This window comes from Telmatherina bonti, assembly GCF_933228915.1.
Source record: "Telmatherina bonti genome assembly, chromosome: 6".
In the NCBI taxonomy this organism is placed as follows: Eukaryota; Metazoa; Chordata; class Actinopteri; order Atheriniformes; family Telmatherinidae; genus Telmatherina; species Telmatherina bonti.
Window position 1 is genome coordinate 10,824,836 of NC_136624.1, and position 17,952 is coordinate 10,842,787.

The 17,952-nt window shown below is 41.1% G+C and overlaps 1 protein-coding gene across 1 annotated transcript in view; it reads left to right on the plus strand.

Moving 5' to 3' along the window:
* Nucleotides 1–17,952, plus strand: part of LOC306757746 (copine-9-like) — a gene marked incomplete at both ends in the record, with an annotated part of 209,250 nt that overhangs the window by 130,980 nt on the left and 60,318 nt on the right. The window contains 2 exons of the mRNA XM_079242872.1: nucleotides 16,373–16,436; nucleotides 17,619–17,722. Of these exons, the coding sequence (XP_079098998.1) occupies nucleotides 16,373–16,436; nucleotides 17,619–17,722 (168 nt within the window). The remainder of the gene's footprint in view (nucleotides 1–16,372; nucleotides 16,437–17,618; nucleotides 17,723–17,952) is intronic.

Sequence of the window (17,952 nt, forward strand, 5' to 3'; positions counted from 1 at the left end):
ACTCAATTTTATATAAACAAATGACACACAAATCCATTTCTGTTCATCCATTTTAATTTGAATTATGGCACAGAATCGCTTCCGTAAGTATCGCTCTTTCAGAAATGTTTTATCATCAGTAAATCTGTGACGTATTTAAGACGTCACTGCATGTGGTTTGTTCAGATGAGAAACGGGCCCCTAAGCTTGTTGCCAGTGAGCATCAGTATCCTTTTCACGCCAATAAAATCGCCATGTTCTTGACTCTGACCTGCTTTCGTTATTCTTCCAGTGTTTGAACTCTGAAGAATTTTTGTCTGATTCACATGTTTTCTTTTGTATTTAGGCCAAAGCAGCATGAAGCTGGCTGGCAGAGACGACAGCAGTAAATGTATTCTGTCTTTTCTCATCCAGTTCCTGTTGCTTTCAGCTCTGCTTGTAAAACTCTGCAATAATCCACTTACATATCAGTGAAAGGAAGATTACCCACAATGCCCTTCTTACTGCCAATTAAATGGCTCTTTTCTCATCCTGTGGGAAATTTCCCTTCACCTTTCTTAGCAGGGCAGTGCGAGTGCAGAGGAAGAAACGCAAACATGCATAATGAATCATCTCCCGTTGTCTGAACGAGGCCAATGTGCACATTTTATCTTTAATTATTGGCTCTGAGGAGACGTGGAGTGTGTCCTCCTACATGCCTCATCTGGTATTCTGTCTCCCTCTTATGTCTTTGTTCATGAAAAGTTCTCTTAAGGCTTCACTGCTCCGGTCAAACTGCATATCCATCCATTTTCCTAACCGTTGGGTCCAGTTCAGGGTCACACGAAGCTGGAATCTTTCCCAGCAGTCACTGGGGCAGGAGGCAGGTACATCCTGGACAGGTCACCAGTCCATCACAGGCCCAATACAGAGAGACAAACAACCGAATAACCAGTTAACCTAACATGCATGTCTTTGGACAGTGGACCGGAGACAACCAGTGACCTTCGTGCCATAAGGGCACCGTGCTAACCACTACACCACCGTGCACCTCCTGCATATCCAATATTATTTATATAGTTGATCCTCTACCAAGTAAATCCAGTCCTGGTCCACACTGGACTGAAGTTACTACACACTGCAGTCCACAATGAGCTGGTTGGAAACCACTTTCTGTCCCAGACCCCACATGGAAACCAACAGTGGTGCAGGGCGATGTGGCAAAAAATATGTCCACATTTTCTGATCCATCATCATATGGATTTTGTTGACATAGCAGATTTAATAAACATATTCATGTTTTTACTATGAAATGTGAAAGATGTGTTTCAACCTCTTTGCTTCATTTTAAATAACGGCAGTCGCATCTCATGAGATGCTGCCTTTCTGTTTGTCGCTCGCCCTGAAAGAACTGTTGTCGTTGGGCTGATGCCTTTACAGACCATTAAACTAATTAGTCGTGTTTTCTGTTCTGGTCTTCATCAACTGACAACAATGTTCCCAGACTGGATTAATCTGTACTTCATCGTTCATCAGCACGTCTTTACGCTGCCACTCTGGAAGCACTTTGAGCCTAAAGGAGCCATGTTATGGACCATTCCTGCTCATTATTTCCAGTGAAGCAAACTTCCACGCAGCTGACACGGACAGTAAAGGGGAGCTGAAAAAAACTTGGCTTACATTTTTCTGTATGAAGTTACAGACAGTAATGTTTGTCAGCTGTTGTGTTGGATTCGTGCGTACACAGATTGAGCATCTCTGGAGAATAGCTCATTTTGGAACAGCTACACAAATACCACTTCTATTTTTGGGGACTAAATCAGTGCGGATGCTTCACTTCATCACTGATAGCTTCATGTGCTTGAAAATCTGAGAGAAAGATGATTGTGTGTGGCTAAGTTCTGTTCCTCAGACTCTGTCACACACCCGGGCTTCATAAGCAAAGGATTCCCAGTTTGAATGAATTTATTTATGATGCGACTCAACGCTGCACTCCTTGTTTCCTGATCACACCGTCTAAGTGACTGTGCTCATTTTCCTGGCTCAGAAACCCTTCAGCTTCATTAGCCGTCTCTGTTTCCTCTGCCTGCTCTCGGAAATCAGGCCTCTTCCCTCCGTTCGCTGCTCTCTGCGGAGAACATGAGAGCTTTTCATCAGAGCGTGGTGTAATTGAATGAGCTGCTCATGCTGTCATCCGCCCTGTCATCCTGTCATCCTTGTCAGCAGGTGACAGGAGAGGAGCTGGATGTGTGAGGTGGAGGCCATTGTTAGGGGTTACACCCCCCCCACTACTCGCTCTTTTTTCCAGCAACTTCCCTTTCCTCCGTCTCCTTTTCCCTGCCTTGTAATGAAAAGGAACATCCGCCTTCCCGTGCAGAAAGCCCCAGAGACACATTGACAAAGACATGTCACACGTTGTCTGGAGTGGACACGGACGACTGCTGAACTCACCTGGCTGCATGCATATTTATATGTACCCAGTAATGTACTCCTGTCTCTCCTGCTCAGCATCCACACCGCCAGGAATGACGTCCAAGCAGCAGAGTCAGTGTTGCAGGGCGGAGAAGGTGTCAGACTCCTCCAACTTTCTGCCATGACATGTTGGTTTCATACCATCTGTAAAGCTGCAGGGACGCTGGAACTAAGGGAATATATTCACTTCACATTATTAGCCTTGGTGTGTGGAATGAGCTTCATAACGCCCACCATGATTCTCAGCTGGTAGACGACGTTATACTGGAGATGCGATGTTTAGAAAGATAACTGGAATCTTAAAACATGACTCTTCATCTTACGGCACCTTATTTTTTGGGGAAGTTATTATTACAGATGAGTAAAATCTGTCAGGATAAAATCTAATAGAAAGCACTAATACATCTGTAGAGAGCTGACCTGCATCTGCAGGAGAAGAAGAACTTAAGCTGAAACCAGCCAGTTAGAATAACTTCTCTGAATTTAACTTGGATAAACATAACAGACAGCTCCCGTTTACATGGAGACTTTAACACCATTCAGTTTGAAATCATCCTGATTTCAGGTTTCATAGCAGCTGTTTCCATGGGAACTAATGTATTCCGGTCTGGTGTGTGGATGCGCTAACATGTAAGCGGAATGATCCTGTCTGACATTCGCAGAAGGATGTTTACATCACAGGATTCATCACAGATGGAGCGGTCTACAAACCGATCGTCACAGTTGTTGTGGTGTTTGCGGTACTTTCACGCATCAGCTTGATACTCATTCGCTGCTACTGCAAACATTCATTCATTCATCATCCTAACCGCTCAGTCCCATGAAGGGTCGCGGAGAAGCTGGAGCCTATCCCAGCAGTCTTTGGGTGAAAGGCAGGGTGCACCCTGGACAGCTCGCCAGTCCATCGCAGGGCCGCTACTGCAAACAGTGAAGCGGTAAAGACAGAGTTTCTGCTGACTGGTGAATTTGTTTGTTCGCCACTATCTTCCCAAGTCAGGAAACATCACTTGTTGTGCGTTTACATCTAGTGAGAGCCTTGCTGTAAGAACGCAACCTGACAACTTTCTGATCAGAGTTACATGATACCATGATCGGTTTGGGAAAAGGAATATTCTACCCCTGTGAAAACCAATAAAAGTCCTTTTGGGTTGACACTTTTCATATGGAATGAGGTGTACACAGATCATTTTTATTCCAACAGAGCTTTCAAACCGATTGGCTTAGCTCCATGTAAACATTGCTAGTGTTAGCGCACATGGATGTATTGTGACACCCACAGCGCCAGCCATGCCTGGATGAGCTTTTCTGCATGGTTTGTACTCTGTAGGATGTAATCGGATTGGCTCAGAACTGTCACATGTTGTCTGTCACAATAAAAAATAAAAAAATAAAATAAAAAAAAAGCCGGTAGCACTACATGTCAACACCTGCGTCCAACAGGACTGGCAGCAGTCCGACTAGCACCTTCCTATGATGTCCTCCCCTGTTTGATTTCATACTTGTGTTGTTCTCACTCTCATCTGTAAGTCGCTTTGGATAAAAGTGTCTGCTAAATGACTGTAGAATAGAATAGAATAGAATAGAATAGAATAGAATAGAACATATTTAGATCTGTAACTGAGGACATGAACAAACTTTAGGTAGGTCCAAGTGAGAGATAACGTCTTGTTTAGAGGAATCGGCAGATTACGGGGATTATATTCCTGCTGCTACACACCTCAGTAAGCCGTGTTTGTAGCGGCTTGTAAACATGTAAAACCTGCAGGACAGCAGCCCTGAACGGAGTTTTAGCTGTGTTTAATGTCAGAAGAAGAAAATGATAGAAGTGAGGGAGTTGTTTCTATTTTTTACCAACATCGAAGATGAGGAGCAGAACCATAACGGAACATTTCTCATAACATTTCTTGCCATGGAAATTCATATTTAACCTCTTTACATAATGTATGTTGTGTCATGTTAAAGAAAAGAAGTAACAGTTGTAAGGTTTGCGAGATCCTGGTGGTGTCTGAGGGAGGACCGATCCGTGTAAGAAGTCACAAGCCAAGCCAGAACTGACAAGCAAAAATATAATTGTTCCTCTTCGGCTGGGTAAGCAGTCTGTCTTGAGGCCGGGTCCAGTGAGGGAGGAAATAACGTAAAACACAAGGCTTCTTGGCTCTTGGGTTAACCTTCTCCAGGTCTCAATTAAATGAATATGATCCGGGTACTTCCCTCTAGCATGGGTCCTCCGTCGTCCCTTTTCTGTTAGGTTGGCTTGTTCTCTTCTCTCTCCAGCCTCTCCTCCTGGGTCTGCTCTCTCTCCCTCCCCCGCCGGCCACACAATCTCCATTTTATGCAATCCCGTGAGCAGTTGCACCTGTTCCTGATGTGTGGATTTCTGGGAAATGTAGTTTCCAGCCCCATCCACCATTTTAGACGTCAGCTGCTGGATGGGGATGTATCGGCTGTTCACTACATGACCTCTGGGGAGGTCACACAGTTAAAACATGTATATACTACGGTGGCCCTGAAGTGCAAACCACAACAACAAAACAAAAAACACAAATACAAAACAAAAAAAGGCAACTACAAATTAAGAAACAGCAACAAATTAAAAATGACAACAACAATTACAAAAAAACACAATGACAAATCAACAAATTTAATGAACACTACAAAAAATTCTAAAAAAACACAACAAATAAAAAAAAACACAAAAAAATGATAAAACACAATGACAAATAAAAAACGACAACGAACTTAGAAAAAGCACAACGACATTAACATACCGGAAGAGGTAGGTATCAGCGGGCAACAAGAGAAATCGCTGATCGGACGATGGTGCCAGACGGCTTTTGAACCAGAAGTTGTTGTGTAGTTTTCAAAACATAGACGTAACCATAGACATCATAAATACGTAGACGCCTCATTGAGCGCTGGAGAGTGAACCAGCGTCGCCGCCATATTGGATGGGTCTCCGCTGTCGAGTTTTGCTGCAGCGTCAACGTAGTTTCCCCACAAAACTCTTTTTTGTGGAACAACCCGTATATATTGCACACAAAAAAAAAAAAATTCTACATAATTGGTTGATAAATAATATTAACACAGTGAATAATCTTCTGAATGCAAGTGAATTGTTAGAATTATTATATTATCATTAGAATTATTCCTGCACACCAAGAACCCAGTAGAGGCAACACAGGATTAACAAGTAGAAGTAGACAAGAAGAAGTAGAGAAGACATTACATTTAACAAAGAATGAATGAAGAATAATATATATATATATATATATATACACACACACACATATATATATATACATTTACGTCCCAGACCGCATTACGTCATCATGTCCGTTGCCAAGCCCTATTACACACTTTACACAACATGTGTCTCAATCAGCACACTAAACCTACTTTGAACACTTCTGTAGTATTTAACACAACAAATTTAGTACTACTTTAGCCTTTCCTCTACTTCAAACTTAACGAGGTACAAAACTACAACTTCTGGTTCGAAAGCCGTCTGGCACCATCGGCCAATCAGCGATTTCTCTTGTTGCCCGCTGATACCTATCTCTTCCGGTATGTTAATGTCGTTGTGCTTTTTCTAAGTTCGTTGTCGTTTTTTATTTGTCATTGTGTTTTATCATTTTTTTGTGGTTTTTTTTTATTTGTTGTGTTTTTTTTTTTAGAATTTTTTGTAGTGTTCATTAAATTTGTTGTGTTTTTTTTGTAATTGTTGTTGTCATTTTTAATTTGTTGCTGTTTCTTAATTTGTTGTTGCATTCTTTTGTTTTGTATTTGTGTTTTTTGTTTTGTTTTTGCGGTTTGCACTTTAGGGCCACTGTAATATACCTATGTAATAAATGTATACACAATATTAGCATCAGTTGCTGGGAGCTTTTCTTGGTATTATTCAGAGCGCTGAGAGAATTCCCTGCTCTGCATGTTCTGCAGGTCGGCTTGCTGCCCACACTCGCTGGTGAGAGCCCTGATGAATCATGTTGTGTACTCCTGTACTCCCCGAGAATACACGATGACCTTAAATGGCCACAGAAGGGTTATATAAGGTTCACATGATCTTGAGAATCTCAGCTGGGCGTAACTGAAGATAATTGTGTTCCATTTTCTCGTCTTGTGCTTGTATGTCTCATCTGTTATTAACTGCTATATAAAATGGACATTCGTCCATTTTCGATACCGTTTAGTCCCATTCAGGGTGGTGGGGAATCTGGACCCCATCCCAGCAGTTAGCAGGCGGGGAGCAGGTACATCCTGGACAGGTCCATCTCAGTTATTTTTCATAATGAAAAAAGAAATAGCAGTTTTAAAGGCAGTCCAATCCAATGGGTTGGATCAATTCTTCTATCGGATTCAGTTGTCAATCATGCGCTGTACGAGGACAGTAAAGCCCCCATCTGCCTGGATCGGTTCGGTGGGGTAGAGAGCAAGGAAGAGGGATCAACAAGCAGCATAACTCTGAGCGAAGGACTCCCGCTGAGAAAAAGAAACATAAAAGAATAACTAATGTCAGATATGTGACCCGTTGCATTTTGGGCCGTCCTCCTGCGTCCTCAGCTTGTAGCAGAGAAGGTTGTTCCTCTGACTCTACTTTTAGAATTTAATCCTGATGTTTGGCATTTCTGGACAGAGTCTGTCATCATGGATCAGCTGACATGGGAATATTTCCCATTCTTCCTCACAAACTTGCTCCAGGTTGGTCAGATTGAAGACATCTCTGATTTTCAGCCAGTTTCAGCTCACCAATCTTCTGCTGAGTTTATGTTCTGGTTCTGGACTGTTCTCGTGTTGATCTGAATGTCTGTTTCAAGGCTCATTTTCATGTTTAAGGTAAAGTTCTTCTTCAGCTTCAGCTTTCAGACATGTGAAGGTTTTGCTCTGAAAGTGAATCTGTGATTCTGGCCCCGTTTTATGACTCCCTTCACCTGGGCCAAAGTTGCATTTCCAGCAGAAGAAAAGCTGGTAAAAAGTCCAACCTTGGTCTCGTTAGACTAGAGCACATTTTCTGATAGGTTGAAGGAGACTGGGGCTTTTTTTTTGATCAATCAGAATTGATTCATATAAAACTTTTTACAAAGAGCAGCTTAAAGTTCTTTACACAATAAAAATAAAAAACTATAAACAAAATTAAAAACAAGCCTGAAGATAACAAAAGATATAACTCATTAAAAATCACAACAACAAAAAGAGAAAATATCCAATGATTTTCTCTCAGAACCTTACAGATGTAGATCAGATAAAACATTCCCATCCACTAACCCAGTTCCCAGTCCAAAACCCCCAGACTAACCCTAGTTCCCAGTATCTGGCATAATGAGGCTGTGACAGAGCGCATTTACCAGACTTGGATGTTTTCTCTGTCTGAAAGGTTTTCCATCTTTAAAGTTACCTCAGAGTTCAGACATGGAGAATACAGGAACATGTTTTCACAAACACAACGCTACCAGAACTTCCACAACTTCCTTCAGTGATCCTACCGGTCTCTGTAGCCTCCCAGTTTCAGTTTTGGGGAAATCCGTGTCTTTGTAATGTCCCTGTTGTCCCATATTTACTCCTCTTCCTGACAACAGTCTTCAGTAAGCTCCATCCACCACTCTGATATCTTCTGCTGCATCAGGAAACGAGAGGAAATGAGGAACCAGTTCCAATGATTCGCTCCACTGTCATCATCACCAAGTTGTGCTTTTCACACCAACATCCCAGATGTTGTACTTCACTCCAATAAGCTGACTCATCGTTGTTCCTGATGAGCCCGGGCGCTGTTGTATCGTCAGCGACTTTAACAATGAGATTGTTGGGAAAGAAGGCAGGACAGTTGTCACACATCCCCGAAGAGACCTGGTGTCGATGAGAAGAGTTGTTGAAGTTAGGTGAGGTTTTCTCCCAGTTACAGAGATACAATCTTCATTTCTTCAAGTATGTTGCATTATTTAAAGAATTAATAATTACATGAGGGTGTTGGTGCGTTGTTGTTTTGCAGTTGTGTAACTGACTGTGAGCATGTGTGTTGTATAACAGATGTGGAGGATTCACTTCAGGCAGCCGAAGATGTGGGAGGAAGAAGAGTACTATGTGGGAAAACTCCTGCTGAAGGACACACACACTCACATGCACTCGTATCCACTCGCTTTGATGACTTCCATCTTGAAGTTATTTTCTCCATCTTTGCAGTTGGGCTGCTTTCATCACGCTGGGCTTGCGCTCCAGTCAAGGAGCTTTTAGTAGAAACAGCAGGAATCTGAACAGGAGCCTCTGAGACAAGCGCTGCTATTGTGTCCGTCGACATTGGAGGTTTCCCCGGCATCACTCCTGACCACACGAAAGTCATTAGCTAGCAGCAAATGCTCATTTATCACCACTCGCAGTCGTTGTCGGAGCCGAAGGTTCAGCAGAGATTGATTGCAAAGAGAATCACACCAAGAGAAAATTGGAGGAGAGTGAATTAATTCTACCTTTGAGCGAAGGTGTTTTCCCCGCCATCGTGTTCTGGAGGTTACATGACTGTGTTTAGAAAAGAGGCAGAGGAGCTGCATTCAGGCGAAACTGCAGTTCAAGGGCAAAGAAAACAGTTTCTGAGAGAGAATCTGTCACCGCAGGTGTCTGTTTGGTTATCATCACAGGTGACTGTATGCGTTGTGAATTTGGGACTGTATATGCGTTGTGGACATTCGCAGCAGCGTCCATGAACTTTAGTTGGCGCATTGATGGAAACGCAGCATCAGCCGGGCCTCTTGCTGCTGCGAGGCTTCAACTGCATGGAACAAATCAGTGTGCCGTGCTGGGAGCTGGAGTGTGACCGAACAGCCGCAGGGAATTATCAAGACGATGATAAAGGTTTTCCCACTTTCTGTCTTGGCCAGAAAATGTTTAATTATGCAGCTGTTTTTTCTATCAGGCTTTAATCCTCTTGTGCTCAGAAAGTGAATTAAAAAAATGACATGACAGGTATCGTTTCATAAGATTGTATCAGCCTTGGAATCAGAGAAGATCACACACACACACACACACACACACACACACACACACACACACACACACACACACACAGGAGTGCTTTGCCAAAGAGGGGAAAGTTTAATTATAAAAGTATTGAAATAGTGACTGTATAATCCATGGGATGGGTTTGCTACCTACTTCCTCTCTTCATTCATCCTCATTCTCATAAATTGCCGGTTCTGCAGAAAAAGACAACATCCGAGCCCAACCTGGACACTCAGCCACAAAAGAGATCCAATCAGTTTCCACATAGAGGTCCGGATCTACTAAAGTTTTGCGTGTGTTGAAACATGTCAAACCTAGTGTACATGTAAATAATTGTACAAACTGATTTACTGACAGTTGTGTCTTTCAGAGGTGCAAAATAGCGAGTCTGCGTCCAGGACGTACGTCTGCTGCAATGAATATGCAATATGGGGCGTTCAAGTACTGTTTTGCATCTTTTGGGACAAGAAAATGTACAACAATGAATTTCGCACCTGCAATGTGATCTAACAAACCTGAAAGCAATCGTGGTCATAGAAACTAACCTACATTTAACAAGTTTCTAAAGTTCTGCAAAACATTGAAACAAAGCGAGAGAGAGCATTTTGTACTGTAGTTTGAATATTTTTGGCATGAGTGAGGAAAAAAAATGAAAACGCATGGAGCTCTTGGAGGAACTCCAAGATTTTGAGAGGAGTCATGCATACCTGCAAATGACAGATAACTGCGTGTCACAGCTCTAAAGCCTGCAGAAGTGCAGCCCATGAAGGCCAGAGCTGGACATTCAGGAGAATCGAATAAACATGAATACTCCTGTCTAAAGAAGTGGAGCTTAAATGAAGCAGATGAACCGTTTAAGGTTCCTTAAAAATCACACAGAACCTGTTATTACTGCCAGACATCTCCATCACACTTCACACAGCTGTAGAACAGAATGTTATTTACTGCCATTGCAAAATACAATCTTACAATTCAACTAAATGTGTTTAGCAGCTCTGCCACAACCTTGATGACTACCTGCTATGATGATGCTTTATAAAAACAACCCAAGGTTACATTTTTACAATAAGTAGTTGAAACAAAGATAAAACTATGTGTACATTCTGTTCAATATGAAAATTTCAATTATTACTAATAATAATGGATAAATACTAGGAGTGGGAGGAAAAAAAGATTTCCTATAAAAATTGGAATTTTTTTAAAAATGATTTTTATATAGATTTTTTTGGTCAAAAATCTTTTTTATTTTTTTTCCCCAATTTTAAATGTTTATATGTTTGTTTGCCAGATGGAGAAAAGGTTTCTGTTTTTCTCCAACAGAGAATGAAATGTTTCTCTACAACTGCAGTAACATGACATTATGTCTGTTTTGGAAAACACGTAAACAGAAGATGGACAATGGTGGACACGATAGAGATAAATGCTCAACCCTCATATTTTAAGTCAAAAGTTTGGACACATTTTGGATTTTTTTGCTTTAAAGGGAAAAACAGAGCTGGAAATGTAGAAAGCTGTCCCAGTCCCAAACCCCCAGACAAACCCTAGTTCCCAGTATCTGCATAATGAAGCTGTGACAGAGAGAATTTACCAGACTTGGATGTTTTCTTTGTCTGAAAGGTTTTCCGTCTTTAAAGTTACCTCAGAGTTCAGACATGGAGAATACAGATATCTTCTGCTGCATCAGGAAACGAGAGAAAATGAGGAACCAGTTCCAAAGATTCACACCGCTGTCATCATCACCAAGTTGTGCTTTTCACACCAAGATCCCAGATGTTGTACTTCACTCCAATAAAAATAATAATTAATAATAATAACAATGCATAAATACTAGGGGTGGGAGAAAAAACATTTCCCATAAAATTGGGAATTTTTTGTTTTACGATTTTTAAATAGATTTTTTTTGGTCAAAAATCTATTTGTTTCTTTTGCTTGAAATGTCAAAAGCTGTTTGTAAACTCTGTAATGCACATGTGGCGTACTGCAGTAACTTGACTAACGTTACTGCCCACCTAGCAAGACGCTATCCTGCAGAGCTAGACAACAGGCACTTAAACCAGCACTTTTATAAGCAGCAAGCTTCTGAAATAAGAGTATAAGATCAAACACCTGATTCAGATTCATTGCTGCTGAATTAATCTTAAAAACTAACTCACAGATGATTTTTCATTTGGGAAATCAGGCTCATGATGTCGTCTATAAACTTGGTCATCATGCGCCTTTTTCACACGGTCTGCTGTTTAAAAAGCAAAGTAAAAGTACAGAGGAAACACAATTTAAGTCCAACTAGCACCTAAAAGAAAATTATTAGAAATATTGAACGGACAGAAAAGCGTTTCGTCCCAGCCCTGAAAAGTTAAATTAGTTCTGTGTTGAACAGGTTGTACATGGTCTTGATAAATAAGAGATGTACAGGATGCAGATGGGCCTGAAATGTTACTGCAGCTATGCGTAGCTGTGCAAACATGACTTTAACTTTAGATACTAAGGAAACTTAATAAGACAAGACAAATATCTGAACTTTACTGAGCAGCAGCAGAGAGTGGCTTCCCCACATCAGGATGCTGTGATGCAGGTCATTAAAACTGCTCAAACACCATCAGTACCGGACATCAGGGATAACGGCGAGGTGCAAAGTCTTTCATGTGAGCAACATCTAACAAAAGGTCAAAATTCCACCAGCACCTACATCTGAGACTCAAAACTGGCTCTATACCAGTATGAGAGGAGAAACAGCTTGGCAACAGCTGCTTTATAGATAGATAGATGGATAGTTAGATAGATAGATAGATAGATAGATAGATAGATAGATAGATAGATAGATAGATAGATAGATAGATGCATCGTAGAGAGATCAGTCTCTCTCTGCAGCTGCTCCTCTGTCCTGCCAGGTTATTATGGAGGGGATGTTTTATATGATCTAAAATACCCTGAAGTTTTCTCCTCATCCTCTGCTCCACCACAGCTCTGACAGGGTCCGGACTTCTGTCGAGGACAGAACTAGCCATCCTGTCCAATTTGTCCAGACGTTTGCAGTCCTTGTTAGTAATGCTGCTCCCCCAGCAGACACCAATGTAAAACATCACACTTGTGATGACTGTGTGATGGAACATCTGCAGCAGGTCACTGCAGACATCAGAGGACCTGAGCCGCCTGTGGAAGAAAGGCGACTCTGTCGCTTCCTGTGTTGGCTGACCTTTCCAACTTCTGGTCCAGAACCACCCCCAGGTACCTGCAAGGTCTTCACCTTCTCTATTTCTTCTCCACCAACACAGACTGGCTTTATGTGTGATGTAGATCTCCTGAAATCCACCAGAAGCTATTTGCTCTTGGAAATGTTCAGGAGAAGACAGTTCTTGTTAGTCCAGTCTGTGAAGGCCTCTACCAGGTCCCTGTAGTCCCCTCCTGCCCACCTCTCACACATGCCACAACAGCTGTATCATCTGAATACTTCTGTATGAAGGTCTAATATAGACCTTAATATAATATAATATAATATAATATAATATAATATAATATAATATAATATAATATAATATAATATAATATAACTAAAAATAACAAAACAACATAATGTAATATAAGGTCTATTAAGACCTTATATATATATATAAGACCTCAATATAATGTACAAAACGTAACGTAATGCATCATAACCTAACCTAACCTAACGTAACCTAACCCAACATAACATAACATAACACAACACAACACAACACAACACAACACAACACAACACAACACAACACAACACAACACAACACAACAACATAATATAATATAAGGTCCAGTATAGACCCTAACCGTTATATAACGTAACGTAACGTAACGTAACGTAACGTAACGTAACGTAACGTAACGTAACGTAACGTAACGTAACGTAATGTAACCTAACCTAACCTAACCTAACACAACACAACACAACACAACACAACACAACACAACACAACACAACACAACACAACACAACATAATATAAGGTCCATTATAGACCCTAACCCTAACCCCTATATAACAACATAACATAACGTAACGTGACGTAACGTAACGTAACGTAACGTAACGTAACGTAACGTAACGTAACGTAACGTAACGTAACGTAACATCCATTACAGTTTGCAGGTGTACATTGTCTGCAGATGTGCTTTGAGCTGTTCTTGTTTTTGCTTCAGTGTTCGGAGGCTTTGAGCTTTTTGAAAGTTTTTTTGCTGCATTTAGTCAAAAACAACAGTCATTTGTGCAAAAACAACAAAAAAAGCTTGTTTTTGTAATGCTGACATGAAACATTTAATCCAGTAAAACATTGCCGGTAAAGCAGCTTTCTTCCGTTTCTGAAATATCAGGCATGTGAAAAAGAAGCTCTTTATTCTGAGACTAAAAATCAACCAAAGGTCAGAAGGTCTGAGCCAAAACCAGACCCGTCAACCAGCTTTGACTTGAAATGAGGCTTTTCTTTCTTTTTCTTTTATTTATTTGTATGGTATAAGTACAGTTAGTTTATAAACATACACCACAAAGGACACAGATTGTGCAGCTGGAATGAAAACTCCTTAAAGGCTTTTAAGGTTTCTCACCTAAACATTCAAAAGAACAAAATAATAAAAAGATTTAACATTGCATACCTAATAAATATCACTGAAATACAACACACCAGAGAGACAGATCCAGTAAAAAACAGAACAAAATATAATATAGGCCATAAAATCCCTAATTAATACTGTGTGTGAGTGCAGGTGTGTGTGTGTGTGTGTGAGTGGCATGTATATATTTATATAAAAAAAAGGGAAAACTGAGAAAGGAAACAAAATCCTAATAAGATGTTTCACCGTAGATGTGACATTAATCTGCAATCAGATTATCAAAGCAGCTGGAATGCAAAGCTGATCCTGCATCCGGACAAGTTCATCATTTCAGATAAACGGTGCGACAAAAAAAAACTATTTGTCTCTTTCCTGATTTCTCATTTTTGCAAATGTGTCACACTTTAAAGTTTCAGATCATCACACACATTTTAATATCAGAGTAAATGCAAACTGCTGTTTTTACATGGTGATTTTATTTATTATTAAAGTCATATATTTATATATAAAAGCACTGTTTTTGAGCGCAGAAAGGTTTTAAAAGATGCTGCATAAATGGTTCAATCACAACTTGAAAGAAAATACAGAAACAGAACAGAAACTTTAGTTCAGAGCAGCTTAGTTTAAACTCAAACTGAAGAAAACCTGTGAAGAAAGCATCACTTTCCGACAGAACAGGAGAGACTATTTTTATTTCTCTACTCAGAAATAACTCAAAGCCTTATTTCTAATCCGGATGCAGTTTGCACGTGTGATGACTGAGATGGTTACTTAAGTCATCACCGCGGGAGAAGTCTCGTCTCTCTTTGGAGAAATTTGGAGCTGAGATGAAGATGTGTGACAGAGGTCCTCTTCCCCCTGCCGTTATATGATAATTAGGACTGGTGGTGTGATGAGTACATTTGTCACATCTGCTCAGGTTCTTCAGCAGAATGCAACGAGACAGGCTGCATCAGCAGATCAACGGTCACTGCTGGTGTGGTCCGACTGCAGCCAGAGGTCATTATACCGTGTCATGTTCACGTTGAGGAGGAGGTCATTGTCGAAGTAGCTGACTGCATGGTGCATTCACCCAGATCAGCATGTCAACTATGGATTTATCTATTCATTTATTTATCAAGTAATAAGGTTATAGTCACAGTTGGTAAAGCAGTTCCCTGTAATTCAGCGGTTCTTCAGTTGTCTGCAGCGGCGGTCTCGGCGTTAGACCTTATTTAAGTGAATGCAGAGGATTTATGTTTTTTTCTGAGCACAGGACTAAAAGTTGATCAAACATCTGGAGTGATATGTGAGCTGAGCTCTTTATGTCCCGAAACTAACAGGGTGCGATGAGACAACATGACGTCTCGGATGGTTTCAGTCCAGAGAGACTTACAGCTGAATGAGTAGCAACAGAGCAAATGTGGAGACAGTTTATGGCATGATCGACTTTAATTTTACCCCCAAACCACCACCCTCCCAACATCCTCCTTCTCTGTTCTTACATCCTAACATCATTATCACGCAGAAGTGGGGGCTAATACTGCACCTAAATTACTAAGGAATGAACAGTTTGGAAGCAGCTCGGGACAAATGAAATATACTTTTTAAAAAATGTTCTCCTCCTCCAATTCCTCGTGCACGCTGACACAGATGCCCCCACAACCCCGCCCAGCATCTGTCATGATGTGGTTTTTTGCTGTGCCTTCGTTTCAGGTTTCCTGTTTTATTTTGTTAGTTTGTCAGTTTACCCTCGCTTCAGTTACTGGAAATAAAATCTCGTATGATTCCTGCATCTTTGCTTCTGACTCCTGCATTTGGGTCCAACCCCCCCCCCCCCCCCCCCCCCCCCCCCCACTCAGCATCAGCTCCAGAGATACCAGCAGAATCAATAAACAGATCCAGAAAGCTGGTTAAATCATTGAATTAAATGATTTTGCCAGAAGACAGAGACAGGATGTCTTCTCTAACTGGGACATTCTTCATGTCCATCACAAGGGATACTCGAGGGACAGTGGAGCTTTATTTCAGACCGACAGACAGATCTATCTATCTATCTATCTATCTATCTATCTATCTATCTATCTATCTATCTATCTATCTATCTATCTGGCCTTTGTTTTGTCATCTTGAGGACAATAAATAAAAGAGCTTTTTGTTTTAGCTTTATTTAAATGAATTAAACCAGATTTTAAATCCTGATGACAGATTGAAGATTTTCTCGTGTTTTTGCTTCGTATTGTTCAATGTTTTTCTGTGAGATATTCTGGTCCACATCATGTAACGGGGCATGAAATAACCATAAGTAATTCATGTAGTGCATGAGCACATAAAACAACAAATAGCGCCTCATTGCTTTCCTTGTCTTCCATCTTTAACCTCTTCCCGGCTCTCTCCCGCAGCGGGATTCCTGGCAAGAAGTGTGGAAGCATTATCTTCACAGCTGAGGAGCTAAGCAACTGCAGGGTTAGTATCAGATCACACAAATGCACCTGCTGGACCTCCATCACACAGACGGAGGCCAGGGAGCTCATCTTGCCAGGTGAATTTGAATGAACGCGCAGACTTGGGAATATTTTTGTAATTTGCGTGAAGTTGAGGCGAAGTGAGTTTGTACTTTTCCTCCCCAGTTAGAGATGCTCATCAACTATTTAGCCACGCTTTAGTATCGCTGGTTTGTCTGGCCACAGTGGTTAGATAATAATTAGAAGCATAAACAGGGAGCTGCATGCAGGACACATCCTCATTATAGCAAACATTCGACCTATAAATACATCCACACCGTTAATGATCCGATTACCAGGCCAGAGTGAACTTTTATCTGCTGCACTTCTTCCCAAAAACATCTGGACGTCGTAGAAACATCTCTGGAAGGAGTCATCTCAGTTTACCTGGACTTTCCTGGTCTTTACTGGCATTGGTCCAGAAGTCTGACATTTTTATTGACTTAAATCTGTCAAGTAAAAGTTACATGTTTCGCCTTTCTACACGACGAAATTTAGTCTGATTTAATCCTGTCTGAATATTTCTGTCTCATCTCTATCAGGTGATGAAAGCGCAGATTCGTTTCATTGTATTTTTTTTAAACGTCCTCCATCATGGTGGAGGTTATATTTTCCCCATCCTTGGTTTCTCTTCTCTGTCTGTCTTTATTGAGCAACGAGGGGCGGGACTTAAAGAGTTAATTACGATGAATGCTCTGGTTACAGTATTCAGACTGATAGTAAGAACGTGCTCATGTGGGTGATGTGTGATCGGTTTTTACCAGCGACTAACAGCAAACTGAAACTCTGAATGTCTGATTTCCACCTGGGGAAACAGAGATCACATCAAATATGCAGATATGGTCTTATTCTCAGTGTTTTATGACTGGATAAAAGATTTGTCATGAATTACACGTTGTCTGTTCTTATTTTGGGTGAAAAAAGCTTTGAGTTCGACTTTGTTTTGGTTTATATAAACCTCATGGCCAGGACTGGCTTCCATACTGTAAAACACACCTACAGTCCAGATTTAAACCTCCACTTTGTGCAGGTTGACATGAATTGCTGGTTTTAGTGTGAAACTCTGATCAGATATCACTATGAACTAAAAGAAAACTTGGACGGAGTTTCAAAAGACATGAAAACAAACTGTTTGTTCTCTCAGGACATAGCCACCATGCAGTTCTGTGCCAACAAGCTGGATAAAAAGGATTTCTTTGGCAAGTCTGACCCTTTCCTCGTCTTCTACCGGAGCAATGAGGACGGAACGTAAGTGTGTGTGTTTGTGACTGTAAATCCTCTACTGTACACTCCATCTGTTAGTCCCTCAGCCGAGACCAGCGAGGGAAAATCTGTCAGTGTTTTCTTTTGGATCCTGTCCCAGGAGGAGGCTAGAAGCGTCTCGATGGTCAGGAGGAGGAAGGCTAACAGATTTTCCTGACACTGGAACAGACAGTTCCAATCTGTATTTAGATGAAAGTGTCAGAGTCACAGAGATG